General features: G+C 39.2%; 1 protein-coding gene across 5 annotated transcripts; it reads right to left on the bottom strand.

Annotated features, from left to right (window-relative positions):
* Positions 1–1,343: 1,343 nt before the first annotated feature.
* Positions 1,344–16,602, bottom strand: ano5a (anoctamin 5a). Of its 5 annotated transcripts, XM_025056029.1 has the most exons (21): positions 16,499–16,592; positions 16,318–16,403; positions 13,931–13,998; positions 9,156–9,269; positions 8,215–8,283; positions 7,778–8,062; positions 7,414–7,533; positions 7,164–7,279; positions 6,937–7,071; positions 6,746–6,851; positions 6,569–6,629; positions 6,262–6,413; positions 5,566–5,640; positions 4,594–4,822; positions 3,883–4,061; positions 3,711–3,808; positions 3,471–3,601; positions 2,821–3,026; positions 2,535–2,734; positions 1,952–2,057; positions 1,344–1,786 (listed from the first exon to the last, which is right to left on the bottom strand). In XM_025056029.1, the coding sequence occupies exons 2-21, from the start codon at positions 16,388–16,390 to the stop codon at positions 1,556–1,558; spliced, it is 2,754 nt and encodes a 917-aa protein (XP_024911797.1). In that variant the 5' UTR covers positions 16,391–16,403; positions 16,499–16,592; the 3' UTR covers positions 1,344–1,555. The 5 variants fall into 5 exon arrangements, with proteins under 5 accessions (XP_024911797.1, XP_008310269.1, XP_024911799.1 ...); XM_008312047.3 differs by having other exon boundaries at positions 16,318–16,602; XM_025056031.1 differs by lacking the exons at positions 13,931–13,998; positions 16,318–16,403; positions 16,499–16,592 and adding exons at positions 10,450–13,053; positions 13,166–13,912.
* Between the last annotated feature and the right edge of the window lie 1,099 nt (positions 16,603–17,701).

Below are 17,701 nucleotides of genomic sequence, written 5' to 3' on the forward strand. Positions count from 1 at the left end.
GAACAACTTTATACTGGACATTTACAAAAGTAAAAGGAACTTAAAAAATGACAGCAACACAGGAATATCTTTAAACATACAGTAAACAGTTTCACACGTTAATTAACGTTTAAAAGACATCTACTTTAGCACAAAATTGAAAACAAAAAAAAGTGGAAAAGTAATTTAAAGAAGTAAAAAAAAAAATCATCAAGGCATCACCAGAAACATAAAGAAAAGTCCTATAAGTACAGGACAAGAAAGTAAAATGTCTGCTCTCAGTTTAAGTGGTCACAACTACATACAGTATCCTACTGTCAAAAAAGTTTTAGATGCCTGAGTCAACGAACAGCCTTTTGGCCATTTAATGTTAAATCAAATACTTCAATCTCCGTAAATGTACTGTATGTTGGCACTTTAATGTAGGAAGCATCACATAGCCTTTATTTTAATTCAAAAACCAGAAGCTACTTACTGTAGACAGTAACGTAAATAAACAAAGTAGGGACTTTTTACAACAGTGAAACTGTCATTCCAATTAGATCAACATTAAATACTGATGGTAAATATTACTCATATCAGGTCGTGTTGTAAAGCAACAGTGACGTGTTTGTCTTGGAAGAGTGGTTTTGTTAAGTGCTCTGTGCAAACAAATGTGTAACTAACTTCACTATAGGTACAAAGCAGGAAAAACTAAAGGCACAAACGTAACATGTAATCATAGCCAATGCTATATTTAACAGAGTTGAGCAGGTTGGTGCAGAGGAACATCACTTGAGCAACACTTCTCTCTCTTTTATGCATTTTCTTTCTCAGATTCCCAAGAACAAGTCTGACTATCAACAGTCAAACATACAACAGCTGCTGTAGATGCTGTTTGACAACTGGCCGCGGCAGAAAAGGGAATCTGCCCTCACAGTTTAAACAGCAGCAGCACAACATTTCTCTTCATAAAACCTACTTCACATGCCAGCTTTTGTCCAGCAGTTACTGTCGTGTTATAACAAGAACAGGGCGAATAACCAGGCCTGTAAAAACATATACAAATTTTTGCTACTGGTGTGTTGTATCTGTGTGATGATTAAATGATAGTCATATTTATTTCAGAAATAAATTAGCTGAATGTAAATTTACAGTTAATGCAATTAACTTTGCATGTATTTAAACATACAGATATAATTTGAGATTAAAAATGAATTAAGCTACGTGTCACTTTTCAAATAATATGTATTGTTCTATTTGGTAGTGTGATGTATTAAGGCATTCAATCTTTGGTTACCGGTAATTATAAATTTAAAAAATAAATACATTTTATTTGCTTTTCTTTCCTTTCATATAGCAAACTGGATTTTTCTTCCTCACAGTGATTATAATGCAGAGGGAAACGGGCTATACCTATGAGGCAGCACTTGAGTCCAGCATGCATGGAAACTTGGTCTTTCGTCTGGGAGCATTTTAACTCTCACCAGATTAGTAGAACAACGGCTGTCAACTGCTGTAGTTTTTAACTGTGGTTGTCACTGGCACTACAGCAGAGTGATGGTCACTGCAATCACACATCACCTTGCTCCCTGGGCTAGAGACACTCAGACAGAACCTCGTGTCTCGGTAGAGACGGATAGATCATGGGTTCACAGGTACACTCATTGTTGTCATGATGGCTGAGCTGAATCTTCAGCTTCTCCACCTCATAGTTGTGGAGATATTCCTGGACCAGGTAGCGTTCTCTTTTCACCCGAGCTCTGACATCAGAGGGAACGTCAGGGATCATCCAGGCTACAAAGAACTTCACCATGAAGACAACGTGCTGTGGAAGGACAAAGCAGAACAGGATAATGATCTACTTTGATCAAAATGTCTAGACAATTTGGTTTGAACCCAAGACTCACGCTTTGGAAGAATTAAAGTAAGAAATACTGATACTTTGAAAGTGATGAAAATTCTGTGAGGAAGAGGTCGGGTCCAGTTTTACCTCCATGATTATAATGAAAGCGAGCTTGGCAGCTAAAATATGCCAGAACTGCATGGTGTGATAGTACTGTTTCTCATGGCCAGGAGGATAGCGGTAATCACGATACCTACAAACAAAAGAAAAACAACGATTACCAACGTCACTGTGGGTGACTTACAGAAAGACCTGCTTTTCACTTCATCTCAGCTCAAAGTCAATAATACCCTCAACAGAACATGAGCTCTATTAAGTGAATTGGAATTTTGAGTAAAATAGATGTTGTGTATAATTGACTAGGTTCAGACCATTTGTAATGAGAATAACTGCTGTGTGTCAATAAGAACCTTTTTATTCAGAACAAAAAACCTTCTGCCTGTGATGAAGATTGTGACTGTTTTCTGTAAAAATCTCCCACCAGAGACATTTACAGTAACGTATACACTACATATAAGTCATTTTTGGACACTTTGACACTTTTTGTGATTCTTAGATGATGTCACAAAAGGACTAAAAACGTCGAGGTAAATGTCCCTCTCTCTTTCTCCCTCTATCCTTCTCATAAACGCACACATACATGCACACGCATGCACGCACACACACCCACCTGCAGGTATTAATGGAGCTGTTGAACCAGGCAGGATTCTCTCCGTCCTCCGGCCTGCTCTCAGGTGGAATTGCAGATATATTAAAAATGGACAAGCTGTTGTTGATGTAGCCTTTCATGTTCATCTCATGCTCCGGGTTGTAGGCGTACATGTACACGAGTCGAGGGATCATGTCAGAGGTGAAGGCCACAATAAATGCCTGTGTAACCACAAGGTAAACCTGTGAGTAAAACAACCATATAAACATATAACATCACGTAGATGAGAGTGGTGTTGTACACTGACATTTGTCACTACAGAGAGGACTGCAATTCCACTGAGGATTTCCTCCCAGGCACCAATACTGTGGGCCTTGGATGCCACAGGTCGTCTGAACTGAGTGGTGAGCTTCCAGGAGTCCACTCTAATTTCAATGATGTTGTTGATAAGGGCCAGTAGGGGTGCCAGAGGGAAGGAGGCCACAAACAGCGTAATAAAACCAAACTGGATCACTGGGACACAGAGAGCAATGGCGAGTCAAGATCAATATCAGGGAAACAGCACCATCTACAGGATATCTGGGACTCATACTGCATACTAAAGTTCTCCGAATCATATATTCTTAATCATGCTATAGATCCACTGGCCATTAAACAAACAAAGGTACACACAATTGTTGAGGATAATACCTTAAACCTGTTTCTTGACATTAAATGTGGAGTATAATGTATTACCGTAATGATAATTTAAAGCTCAGAATGTATTTGTTCTGTTTTCTTTAAACATGTTTTACTTTTGTAACTTAAGTTCATCCTAAACCTTTCTTGATGATGATTTTGGGACATTGGTTCTTGACCCTAGATAAGCCTTGACCCTAGATAAAACTGAAGATTTTTGAAGCAATGTCACATTCTCCTTTTGTATATAAAACTGAAGATTTTTGAAGCAATGTTTACCCATTTCCAGGTATTCATAGAAGAGTCCCAAAGGTCCGAAGACCTGCAGGTCGTGGTCCTGCTCCCAACGGCTGTAAAGACTCTCCGGTTGGTTTCGTGCCTTCCTGCTGCCCCACCAGTTCATCAGCCACCTGACTCAGACGGGGTGATAGAGATCTTTTCAGACCCTCTGACATCCACTTAACAGCTGCATTCATCTGTTAACAGTGGCTATAAAGAGACGATTGTTGCTGTACTTACGGGACCAGAGCTTCTTGGATGTTTCCCCACACCTGTTTACCAGTCATCACTATGACCAGCTGAGTGGTCAACTCAATCAGACAGCCACCGGGGTCACACTGGGAAGATTAGGAGACCAAAATAAACTCACCATAATGCTAATCCTACACTTCCATAAGAATATATCTAGTACCTCTTCATTTCTCAGATTGCTCCACTTTCCAAACATGTAAGCATAATTCCCAGGATAGCCGACAAACTTTCCCTTGAAGAAAGCCACGTAGAAGCAGGAGGAGTAGTAGTTAACAAACTGGAAGAGGAACATCTTCACTGTGAGTTTGTTCTCATATTCTAGGTGAGTCTTTGGTATCTCTGTCACATTATGGAGAGAAAGAAAAAATAAATAAATAAATGAAAAAAAAATATCACAGTGTATAATGATAGACAGATGGGGATAATAGGGACAATGATAGAAAATAATTGTTCACTTTAAAACCTAGGGCCCAAAATGATGGACAACGATCTGCTTACGGCCCACAAGCCATTTATTTGTGGACTGCTCTAGCATGTATTTGTGGAAAATAAATGTTCTATTATCTCCATGCCAACAATCGCTTTTATATTTTCACTTCACTCAACGCTACTTGAATTCCTTAGATCCTGGATTCACCTTGATCATTTGTGTCTATATTTACCCCCCATCCCCTGATACATTTGTATTGGATTCTCTGTAGTTTCTTTGGGTCTCTACTTGAATTTATGTCAAAAAAGGCATTTTATTGTATTTTATTATTTTTTTATGTTGTTGTTTGAATAAAAATATTGTTTTAAATGACAGTAATATGGCTTGTGGCTTGACCAACTGTAATAAAAGTATCTGAGCACCCCTACTCTAAACCCTCACCCATATCTGTGATCCAAACAGCCACTTTCTCATACATGAGGTTGAGGATCATAATGATGACAAAGTTGATGCAGGAGGCGGTGACAGAGGTGGCCAGCTGTGGTGTGATGTAGGGGCCGACCACCTCCAGTTTGTTGGTGGGACTGTCCTTCATGATGCTGGCGAAGGCCGCATATACCGCCAGGCGGTACGCTATCACCCCAATGATGCAGGCAATGATCAATGAGATCTTCAGGACAGAGACAATAGTGGCAACATGAAAGACAACTACAGCAACGCACCACTCTATCACTCCAAAATCACAGACAATAAAAGAATGAGAGGAATTGCAACAAACATAGATGTTAGGAATCAGGCAGAAAAATGTTCAGACGTGCCCCATGAAAAGACCATGACAGTTCCAGTGAACAACAGCAGGATGTTCTGAGCCCATGCAGTATAAAGCCTGAGTCTTGGTGACTCAGATGTGGTGAGTAATGAGTCACCATTGATATAATGTAGAGCCACATTTTTGGCGAGAGTTGGAACTAGCCCTTATCACTGCCAGATATAAAGTTACGGCTGACTTCCCATACAAGATGATCAGCAGTGACACAGGTATGCTAATGTCTGGAGCCACAATTGATCAAAGCTAAATGCAAAATAAATAATGAAAATACAATATCCAAATTTAGGGCAGTAGAATTGATTTATTGTTAGCCTGGTTAGCCTAAACAAATGTCGACTCAGTGATGTGATGACACCCGGAATAGAGAGGGAATCCTCACCGCGGTAATGGATAGGAAATAAGCCGAAGAATGACATCACCAACAGCTGCTGCATTTGATACAGCTCTGTTAACTGTAAGCTTAATACATACAGGCTCAGCTCACATGATACTGTTCACTGCAACAATTTGGAACAGTAGGATGGGAAACAGAGAGGGACAAAAATATTTTAATAGATAAAGTGAACCAAAGTTTCAATGCTCACCCAGAAAACGACAGTTGCTCCAGAGAGACATAAGCGTGCATACTTGCTTGTTATGGGTAAGTACGGCTCCATTTCCTACACCATAAGTAAGCAAAGCATGAGCACAGCAGTCAGTTACCACTGTTATATCCTGAAAAGACAACTTTAGGCCAGGATCCTTTAATTGCTGTAACCCTCAGATAAGACAAAGAGCTAAGATGCCCAATTTCATGCCCTATTTGCATGAAGGCATTCACTCTGAAACTTTTTGTATGTCACCAAGCCTTTTGTCATGCTTAAAAAAAACTTTTTGAAAACACTGTCCACCGAAAAAACACTGATGTAGTGGAGAGAAAACTCGTGCCTCAAAGTCTTTCCAGAAATGTCTGTTATTGACACAAAATGCACCACACCAAAACCTTCCTCTACTAATACTGCCAACATTCCTCATAAAGGCCACCCTTACCCAGAGAATCACGGTGACCCAGCACAGACACACTTTTCCCATTAGATCTGTGGCAGTCCTCCTAAGAACCCACTCTGTTTCCTACAGATGAGTGGAATGTGGTCACAGCACATTAAAGCACCCTGTTTTATAGAATTGACACTCTCTGGCACTGCTCTGTCCAGAAGAAGTGTTAAAGTACTTTTACTTTATCTGTGATCAAGCCAATAAACTGCAAAGTGTAAAAGGTTGTATCATGAGAACACAAACACCTGAGTGATGCGGTTCATCTTGGTTTTGGTGCACTTGGTCTCATACTCAGGCCGAAGCTGCAGCTGCTGTTGCTCCTCCTCAAAGTCAACCAGATCCCACTCATACTCAAGACGTGCCTGTCGCCTCTTCCAGAACTCCAAGAAGAGAGTCACTACAGAAAAACCCCACAATAACGGCACATCATCACAGCAGACCAAGTTAGCAGGAGGAAACGAATATATACTGATTCTAAGCAGTCATCATTTACGAGTAATACTGCAGTAGCTTCCACTAGGTGGTGCAGTGGTTTGACTAATCTTGACTTACCCCATATCCCCATGAATATTGCAAAAAACACTGTTCCCACATTGTCAAACAGGTGCGATTGCTGAAAGAAAAGAGCCAACAGTTAGTTCATTTTAAATAATATTTAAATGTCACATTCTGTGCGTGGGCAGAAACATTAATCATGAGCACCATGAGTCACCCAATTAGAATGTTTACCCATGAGGAGTTACAGGTTGTGTTGAGTTTCCAGTAGCTACATTTCTTGTCACACAGCGGGCACATGATAATTTGGCCTCCAATCTCAGCACTGCATATTTCTTTACTGTTGGGAAAATGAATGTGAGGTTTTATTAAAAAAGGCAAAAGATAATTCCTGAAATTACGGCAAAAGTTCCACTATATCTTACCTCCACTCATTGTCATCGTAGGTTAGAAATCCGTAGATGAAACAAATTGTACCAACGATGGCAGCAAACAACAGCATCTCAGTGTAGAAACCCAGCCATGCAAAATAAATACCAATCTTCTCGCCATAATACTTCCTGTAGGAGATTGAAAAACAAATCATAAAGGTTGGGTTTTTCCACTAGTCAATGTACGTACTCATTGGACATGACATCTGTTTACATCTTGCCTGATGAGGTTGAGTGGCTGCTCCTTAAAGAAACAGAAGAATCTGGCCCAGTGTTTATGCAGTGTGTTTCTCTCACTTTCACAGTTAGCATCCCTCGACTTTATCCAGTACCTACACTGTAAGAACACAACAACAAACCTCATTAACAGAGTTGTTGCATGTTGACATCTAACATTGCCTCCAAATGGATATTTTTGTTATAAATCATTGAGCACGTGAAAACGAGTCAGGTGAACGAAAATGAACTCACATCATGCAGGGGAAAGGCAGCAGTGTAGGTGCCATTGTTGAGTAACCTCTTGATTCCTTTCTTGTCCTTATCTGTACATTCATCCCTAAAGTATGAACAGCGGGACAGGATGTAGAAGACCTGAGCAGCAGAAGAAAAAGAGGATTAAAAATTGAAATGTCAAAGATTTCATTAAAATAAAATCTCCCTCTAAGCACGCAAACATGTAATTATAGGATCAAATTAAATGCCTTATTTTTAGACGGCTTCATTTATTGTAAACTCTTCTACAATGTCACAGTAAATTCCTGATAACAGTTTTTAACATGGAGCATTATTCAGCGGCACAAACAAGATAAGAAAATGCAGCAAAAAGGTTTCTTACTATCCTGTTTCGAGTTGAAGGAGGAAAGAATGTGTCTTTGTTGTCGATAAGGAAGAAGTCAGACTTGCTCTTGTTGAAAGGAGCTGTGAAATAATCAGACTCAGGATGCATGATGTGCTCTGGCAGACGAAAGGGAGTGGACAGCCAGTTCATGGGCATCTCCGTGTTATCTGGGATGTCGTTGATTTTAAAGGGAACCTTGATCTTCAGTACGTCTGCATAGGTGGCCAACACTTCCCAGGGAGCATGGACTTTCACAAAGTAAGTCTTCCCATCCTGGGATTCCTGTGTATCCACAGAGGTCAGAATGTAATTAGCTTCTTGATACTAAACAAAATCCACGATAATAATTCAGCAGTGTGAAAGTAAACTTATTTGCCTAAATAATAATATTAAATATGTCAAAATACATTAAATTATATGACAATTGCTCTTACTGATTTATCTTCTGTTTCAAGCTGCAGACCAACTTTTGTTAAATTGGATTCATAAACCTTCCTCCTCTCCTGTAGAAAAAGAAAACAGTTACATTTGCTATCAAATAACTTCATTTACATACTTTAACAGTGACAATCAATCCTATGGTCAACTGAGCATGTCCAGTTAACATCATCATGACATCATAACAAGTTTGAGAAATATGATTATAATAAAAAATGAATACAGTTTCACTGATACAGCCACTCACTCTACACTTTTCTACATTTATCTGTAAATTCTCCCATTACTGGACAAAAATAGGACTTATTACACAATACAGTGTATTGTAGGCTCTTCGACAACTTATTAAAACCAGCAACACTAGTGTTATTTCATAAATACTTTGAGAGAAAGGATAAGGTTACTTTCTCTGCAGCGTCAGTAAGTAAAACTGAGATAAGAGCCGGATTATAAAATTGCAGCACAGAGATTAGGAAGGAAGTATCCTCCTCTCTGGCCTCCCTTAGTCAGTGGAAAAAATGATCCCTTTCTGACCAGGCTAGAAGTCTGACTGTTGTGTGGCTAACGAGGCTGTGGCCAAAAGTTGAGTCAGAGGTGACAAACTGCCACATATCTGAGAAGTGCCAACATTTATATGTGAAGAGTAACAGTTCAGACTTAAAACACTAAAAAAGGCTTTCAGCTTGCTTTAGCAAAGAGAGCCTCTCAAAAACGATAACAAAGAAGAAAGCATTAAAGTATAAATCAAAGAAAGTGGGGCTGTGAGTCCATTTTTACAGTGGAAACCTTCTCAAAGGAACTCACTGAGAGTATTATCTAGCCTTGTCTGTGTTGTGGTATTTGGGGAATGCTACTGACTCACACTGAGCACATCCTGCAAGAACCAGTTCTTAATGGTTATGTCACAAAATGGAAAAAAACTCATAATTTCTCTCACCTGTTTTTTGGCTTCATCTTTATCTTTATCATCAACATACGACAGGACAAAATCAATCCTGCGCAGGCCATCACGGAAGAACACAGAGTCTTTACTCTGATGTTGTTTGTCAATCTGTAGAGGACAAATGAGAGGTCACAGATGTAAATAAGACGTGCAGTAGGCTGAGGAGGTATCAGCTGAGGAGATCCTGTATGCAATCTACAGCACAACAAACATTGTCAGCGGCTTACAGAGAAACCCCAAATGTGTCATTCACACCACATCAAACCACACACATTCAACAGTTAGTCAGAATCTGAAATCTCAGCATCTCACTCCAAATATGACATGTGCTACAGCAGGGAAATCTGTTATTACTACTTACTGATGAAATACAAAATACAGTAAATAAATAACAGATTCAATCAGTAAACATATTAAGGATGCTATGATTTCAGGTCTAATATATATTAATACAAGGGAAATAAAATCTGTATTTTGGTCATTCCTTATTTTTAGACTATTTTCAACAATGATAGAATAAAGAAATAAACAGTCTTTTTAGTATTTTACATTACAAACAAAATCATTCTGGGTAAATGTAAAAATATTTAGAAAATAACACCTGCAATGCAATCTCTATTCTGACAAAGGTTAGGACAGAGTAAAAAAAATACATGATATCTGGAGCCTCTAGCAAAATAATTTTGAGTTCATGTGCCAAAAAACCAAAACAAGAACAGTGACATTGTTAACAATAAACGATGCAGACATGCTGCTGTGGGTTTGTGCCAGTCTTCTGCACACATTATAAATCATTGCTATGTGTTTGCTCCATTGGCCTGCACGTAGTCCAGCTAATGAACTATAGACTGATGAGTCATTTTATTTTTTGAACAGAAAAAAATTACAAATATCTACTTGCAAAAGCGCATGCCCTTAGTTCAAACACGATGAAATGTCCAAGATTTCTTTTCCTCAATCTTACCACTTGAAGCAGTGACTTAGGGGATTCTATGTAGCTAATGCTAACAGCTACATAACTGGGGTAAAGTGAAGTAGAGAGAAATGTTTTACAGCAGGACAGGAAGGTATGTCTGCTTCAGCTGCTTAGAAAGCTAAAAATAAAACATGCACAACTGTCATCACAGCACGTCAGTGCAGTGACAGCCTACACTGAGCTGCAGATGAGTCACAGAACTCAGATGTTTAGCAGAAACTACAACACTCCTTATTTGTAGCTCCAGAGATGTGGTCCTGTTTGTCGCTCTAATGCTTGGAGTGGATAGAGAGAACAGGAAGCGCACATTACCTTCATGACCCACTCCCTTCGAGTGTATGATGCAGCATCCATAGAAAATCCGACTGCCTGAGCAAAAATGCTTTTTTCCGGGATTACAATCCAGTGCAGAAAATACTGCTTGTCCTACTCCTCTGATTGCACAGTCAGAGGAGCTGCAGCCACTTCCTACAACAAGCCCTCACTTGCTCAGACATTTGGAAAAACAGAGAAAAAGAGACAGCGGAGGAGGGAGCACAGGAGAGAATGAGAGGACAGTCCTTGAGACACAGTGTAGCTGCCACTGCTGCTGAGATTAGCTAGAATAAAAATGCAAACATCATCTCTCTACAAAAATTTTAGTAATAAAAACAGATTCAATGAGGACACCTAAAATGTCCTTTTGTGTACTTTTATGAGACATATCCAGGCTAGCAAAGATATTTTCTTGTAAACAAAAAAGCTTATTACAGACCACTACTGCCAGCATGTGACTTGTGTATCTCAATGGATCCTAATACCCACTGGTGAAAAGCACTCTGTCTATATTGCTGATGTAAAATGCATGTAAACCGATACCACACAATGCATCTGCATTAACTCCCGACCTTCCATCTACACGCTCCATCCTGTTTTAGTCCACTAAGGCACATTCTCCAACCTCTGGTCGACGTTACCTCCCAATCCAGATTGGAGCATGTTGATCATGGCAGTTCGCTTGCTTTCTTTTACTGTAACATCACTGCAGTACCTCTGTAATTTGCAGTAATTATAGACCCATGATCCGTATGGAATCAGTGCATCTGCACAGACCGGGCCCTGCTGAGTGAAGCCACAGCAGAGAACTTCTGTACATTTACTAAGTAACAGACATTTAAATCTCATCTTTGGTCGATGTTGTACACGGTGATACATGCACAGCCTTTCAGAGGCAGGGAGGAGTTTCTGAAGAACAAGTATCCATTTTTAAAACCTCATGTACACCCTCAAATTAGTACTGCAAAAACGACTGGCAAGAATACTGGGCATGTCTTTAATGTTGGTCTAGTATATTAAACTCCGGGATTTCTTCCATGGTTATAACTGATGTTTTGTTAACCAAGGCTTTTCAGGTGCTTAAAACAAAAACATTTATCTAGCTATATTTGTAAACTATATTTTTGAGCCTACTTTACTAATTGGTTAGCTAGTTTGCCTATATTGATAACATCATTTAATTTTTGTATTTTTTATTTTATTGTATTTTAAAGTATATTTGGCAAACCGTTAGCTAACATTCTCACTGACAAAAATCTGTGCTTAGACATTTTATGGCTGACATTTCTATTTACTGTCCTTCAATACTTAGTGAAAATTAGTGTTGTAGGATGTACAAATGAATATTACTTGGAAATAAAAAAAGATCTTAACAGCCAATGGAACCAAAGATCTTTCTTTTTCCAGTAAAGTCTAAAGGTTTCTTTTAACTAAATAATCATCTATTCAACAGTGGTCAGTGAAATCAATATAACTGTCTGTCTCTACTCAAGGAGTAAACTTTGTGCTGAATGCTGAGAATTATAGAGAACTATTTGTGGCATCGTAACACCAACCAGGAATACTTTCACAGCAGAAACAATGCAGACGTGAAGTATACCTAAAATGGTAGCAACAGTTAACAGTTTTAATTTGTAATGGTCTGTGCTTCAATTCTGCTTTTCTGTTCCTGTCGACCACACATTCAACTACAAACAACAAGGCAACCCTCAAACCCTACAACCTCTGGTCTGTAAGGCAACTGAACTCCCATCTCATCCACAGCCACCCGAAAAGCCCCATGTCTTATGGGAGGAGAACTGCACTCAGCTTGATCACAGAGAACATTTATAGATGTGCTGCTGCCTGGTCGTGGAACCCTCTTGATGTAGCCTTAATTTTAAAGAGACACATTACAAGAGATGCTGATTGCAGCTTTTTTTTTCTTTCAAGATTAGTTGAGGGTAATCACTACACTTTTCATTAAAATGCTAGACACACCGTCACTGACCAAACTGTACTTTAGAAGAAAAAAAAAACAGACAGTTGAAAATGTGGTTAACCACAGCAAAGGTCACTCCTTTCATGGGCTTGAACAGGGTCCTGATTACAGTGTAGACTGCATTTAGTGTATGCACATATGCATACACACAACACGGCAAGGCAAATGACACGTACAGTGAACAAAGCGTGTGTTTGGCCCTGTGTGTTCTAATTAGAGTGTAGCTCTAAATGGCCACTGCTTTCTCCTCACTGGAGCAGAAGATTATTGTAGGTGAGAGCAAAGCAAAGGAAAAAGACCTGATCTATTTTTAATGAACTGATCGTTAAAGAGCATCTTCAGTAGATCTCATGCCAGAAGGTTTCCATTACTCTTTCTGCAGAAAAAAAACAACAACATGCTCACCAGAAGGCACAATCACCAGTAGTCACTAACAGATCTTAGATCGTTTAAGTTTTAATATTTCTTCATCTTTTGATGCACTACTAAAACTTTCATGGATAAAGTCTGGCAGGCAGCTATTTGCAAAAAGAAGCATAACATCACAAGCATCTTTTTCTTTTTTTACCATGCCATACCCTTGCACGAAACTTCAGAAAGAGAGCCCGTTTTCTCCACAGCTGTGGGGGAACCAAATGAATGAATGAATGAAGTAAAAGTTGTGAGTAAAAGTAAGCTTCAGACACACACTTACACAGCAACATGCATCTGCTTCTGTCACTGGTTTCTTACCCCGGTCATAGAACTGATTCGCTCTAATGTCTGACCCTCAAAGTCTGGACTGTCACTGTGATCAGACTGGGCCAAGGAGGCCAGACTGACGTTGATAGACTCGCAGCTCCCAACACTAACAGCAGGCTTTAAAAAAGACTTACGTACAGTGTGATGGAGGAGAAAAGACAGAAGAGTGTTATCTCACAAACATCTAATGACCTCAGAACTACACATCAAACTAGATTAGTTCAAACAAAGAGGCGCAGTACAATTACAGATCTAAAATGGAGGATTTTTTAAATAAACCTTCAAACTAGGACACACTGAACTTCCTGTTTAGAGGTCTACATGAGTGAGATGAAAGAGAAGTGATCCAATGCTGGTTTGCAGTGACAACCTGTTTATGAACGACTCGTCCTTACATTGGAAAAGCTAAAAAAAAAAAGCTTAAATTTACGAAAATAGATGTGTCAATTCCGTGGACATTGGCAGCCTCATCATTGTTGAAACGTCTTCAAGAAACTTTTTACAATCTAAGCAGCAATCTAAAGATCTGTGGCTCTCCAAATACCAGCAGCACGTTCCTAGCCTGTTTAACTAAGCACAGTATACAAAGAACAGAATTAATTCTTGATCATGTATCAGCCAAATCCACACTGTCCAACTAAAGGAAGATTATCTTTGGGACACATACTGATCTGGTTAACTGAAAACATTTTCAGATTACATGGTCAACAGTGACTAACTATGTGAATGTGTGCTAGTGATTAGATAGTGGTTTACCCCTAATTGTCCCTGCTGCAGAGATCCTGTGCTGGAAGAGCCATGTTGTTGGTAGCCATTTATATCATCTGCAAGAGAAAAGCAAATACAATCACTTTTTTTAAATTATCAACTGTCATTATTGATAAAATAATTGCACCAGTGTGAAATCTGTAGGTCAAGGTCAAAACATTTAACAGAAGGTCAGTATTTCGGTAAAAACAAACAAAAACAAACAATAGCAAACCCAAATCCCCAACAATAGCAGTCTCTGCTAGGGAGAAAATGGCTGACCTACAGGAGAGATTTGATAAGATAAGGTTAGAAATCCTCAAATTTAACACTGCCATAATAAAACAGGGCAGAGTGTAGAGGAGGGGTCACCAACGTGGTGCACCTGGAAGCCCTGGTTATGTTTACTGTGGGCTAGAAATAACATGCTTACCCACCATAGCTGCCTCCAAAGAGGAAAACTACTTCACACAACCTAACTGTCAGTAGTGACACTCATGTGCTCTGTATCTGAACAGCATTTTTAGACCGTGCTCCCACAGACCAGAGGGAATGACTTAACAAAATCTCTGTAAAATAATACAAAGCCAGTGGCTGTATGAATTCACATTAACAAATGTCAAAACAGCTAAGTAAGTTTCCTGGGTTTATTATCAGCCATAAAATGAAAGAGAAAGCTAGTTTCTGCCTGCACGTCTGTGTTTTTAAATAGATATGTAACCATCTAAAATGACGGCCTCTCCAAGGTTATATTTAGTCTGGACTCAACACAGAGAATGTCTTTAACCAGCCCCGAAACAAGCATTTAAACCGTGCTCTATACAGTATAAACATCGTCCACCTCCATGTTATTACAGAGCAAGTCTCCAAAGTAGAACTTACTGGTTCAAAACCTGTACCGCATACAGCTTAGCATGCAATACATGTTATGTTACTGTATTCCTTATTTGGTTTATTTGGCTACATTTTAGAAAGAAAAAGCAAAAGGTATAATTTTACTAGTCTATATTGAATTTATGAGAACAAAATATACAACATACTGTTTTATGTAGTCACAATTAAAACTAGCAATCGAATCATTATGATACATCTGTGTTGACAGATAGTATAGACTGTATAACAAATGAGGATGCTTCTGAAACATTTGGACATATTTCTGCACAGTTGGACGCAGTACTTTACAGAGCACTCAGCATTAAACACTCACTGACGCCAGGAGTCTTTTCCCAACTCACTGAGTTGTTGCCACACTTGTAGCTTTGTTTCAGAGGGAGCAGCTGATCACTGTGGCCTTGCCTGAAGCCTGCTGCTGCCCTGCTCTGGCTATTACCATGGCAACTCAACTATTTTAACAAGTTTTATGTAAACTGTTATTCATACAGAAACATTAGTAGTAACTATAAAAATAATCAGATTCGGCCAACAGATTTTTACCTCTCCATTTATTCAGTAACAACCAATGAGTTTAACATTAAAAATCAACTGTCATGTTTTAAGTATTTTGTACATAAACACAGTGGGTGGGTTTCTCCAACTTCCTGTGACAGGAAGTAATCAGTTGTCTGTCATGTTTGTCATGTAGGTTTATACGTTTTTATGCTATTACAAATACACAAAAAATAGTTCCCAATTTGCCAAAAACGGCTCAAGGTTAGCATAAGACTAGTTTAGAAACTGCTTAAGAGTGCTAGTTGTTATTTAACAAAATTATCTGGACAACAACCATAAATTCCCCCAATCTCATTTACAGTTACAAAACGATGCCCTCTTTAAAATGTTGGAAAATTAGCACACTTTTCTCAAGACAACTTAAACGAACTTAAATAAACAGTTTATGTCGGGAGAGAGGCGTCTAGGATTGTTTGTTCTCCTAATTATTCCAGTTAACTCAATTAGTTACTCCAATATGAAGCAAACCTGGAAAAACACGTTTTAAATCCACATCTATCCAGCGGAAGCTAACTCAGGCCGTGTTGGTGCCCTGGCTCTGCCTGCAGTGACTGAGTGTTTCCAGTGAGCAGAGCAGATGTCGATGAGGGGACTAAAGAAGCTCAGACTGTGACGTGTGAAGTAGGGTAAATCCAGTGGGAAAGTTTTAATAACGGACCAAAAAAATAAAAAAATAAAAAATAAGACCAAATACCAAAATTGCTGTGTGTGTAGAAGGTAAATCCAGCAGCACGGTGGCAGTGACGCAAATCCTAAACTCTCTAAAAACTCCTTATTTGGTTCTTTGTTTGAGAAGTAATTAAGTTAGAAAAAATTATATATTAAATTAGACACACTTGTTAGACACACATGTTTACGTTATTTTTAACCAGGGCCGTTTGAATACAAATAGAGTTAAGCCCAGTGCCTTTACAGAGTCATTTGGACAGTTTTCTTCAGTTACTCACCGTTAAAGGACTCTGCCGGGCTCATTTCTATCAGGTTGTCTCCTCCGCCTCCTCTGCCCGTTATTCGATGCATTTTTAAATCTCCGCTGTTTTAGTCGAGCCGTGACATCAAGATATTATCAAAAATCACGAAAAACATGGGAGGGAATATCAACGTCCCGTGTTACGGTGATTCTCTAACCTGAAGACACGGAACAGATTCCCCAATGAAGCCTCAGACAGACGACTGACTGCGGCTGCATCACTGCAGCTCAGAGGAGAAAGCTCTGGGGCTCAGAGGGAGTTCAGAGAGGGGAGTGGCCCCACTGCACTGACCAATGGTGTGACATGGTCTCAAACACACGCAGACACACACAGAGACACACTGAAGGTAAGACGTACATACACAAGGGTCAAAATGAAATATTTAAGGAAAGTGTTTCAGGGAGAGGGATTTCAGGTGACATTCCAAAGTAACTTTTTAGCCTGTATTTTTGTGCATTAGTTGTGCTTTTTTGTGCTCTTTGAGCTACAAAAAAAAAAAAAAAAAGGTAAGAAGGGGAAAAGGTCACTCAGCGATTAAATTTCCTACCATTGTTTTAAATAACAATCTCAGTCCTTTCAGTGACCAGGCACAAGATTAAAACAAAGTAGTAATTATCATAATTTATAATGGGGTATAATAAACATTAATTCAAGTACAGTAGCAACCCAAACAGACAGTTTAACCAGAGGGCACACTGAGGCAACAGAGTCACTGTATGCACTAACACACAAATCACATAATGTTCAACCAAAACAGATTCAAAGTTCCCTCAGCTGAGGTGCTCTGTTCTTTAGATAAACCATTTGCTTAGGTGTAAATTCCATTTGTTTGGCAAAATATTCAGAGTGCTTCCAGGAACTCCTGCCATTCCATTTCTGTTTCTTAGTAAAGATTCACAGTGACTCACGCAGTCTTCCTCTCGTTTTTTTTTTTTTTTTTTTCAATTTTTTGTCCTGACTCTTCAGATATGCTGCTCAGTGTCATCATTTTTAGGAACTTAAGCATACTTCTGTGACTTCACACATCTCTGCCTCTCTTCTCTATCTCAGGGATTCCAGTTAAGGGTCTCTCAGCAGCTCCTCCCAGTCACCTCGCTGCTCTGTACTTTAGCTCTGGTCATATTTAGTAGCAGTGGCCCCCTGTGCCAACCTTCATGTGGTTTACACAGTCCTGCTCTGTTGTAATTATGCTGTCCTCCACTACCGGGTGTGGCCCAGTACAGAAATATAGGCGCTTATTTTTATGCCTACTTTTTCTTTAGTCTAAGTTATAACGCCTTTTCTCCCAGGACATGTGGATGGTCCTGGGGGTGCACACTCTTTTAAGGGTTCCAAAAATAATTGTAAAAAGTACGTGGAA

The sequence above is a fragment of the Cynoglossus semilaevis genome, chromosome 6, assembly GCF_000523025.1.
Source record: "Cynoglossus semilaevis isolate Cse_v1.0 chromosome 6, Cse_v1.0, whole genome shotgun sequence".
Taxonomy (NCBI): Eukaryota; Metazoa; Chordata; class Actinopteri; order Pleuronectiformes; family Cynoglossidae; genus Cynoglossus; species Cynoglossus semilaevis.

Bases quoted from the DNA above. Each gene is read 5' to 3' on its own strand.
- ano5a (XM_008312047.3), bottom strand. From the start codon at position 16,390: ATGCATCGAATAACGGGCAGAGGAGGCGGAGGAGACAACCTGATAGAA. The intron at 6,414-6,568 runs GTAAGTCAAGAT...GTTTTTCTGTAG, and splicing joins AATATTCATGGGGATATGGG to TGACTCTCTTCTTGGAGTTC. The intron at 4,823-5,565 runs GTGAGCATTGAA...TCTGTCCTGAAG, and splicing joins GAGCAACTGTCGTTTTCTGG to ATCTCATTGATCATTGCCTG.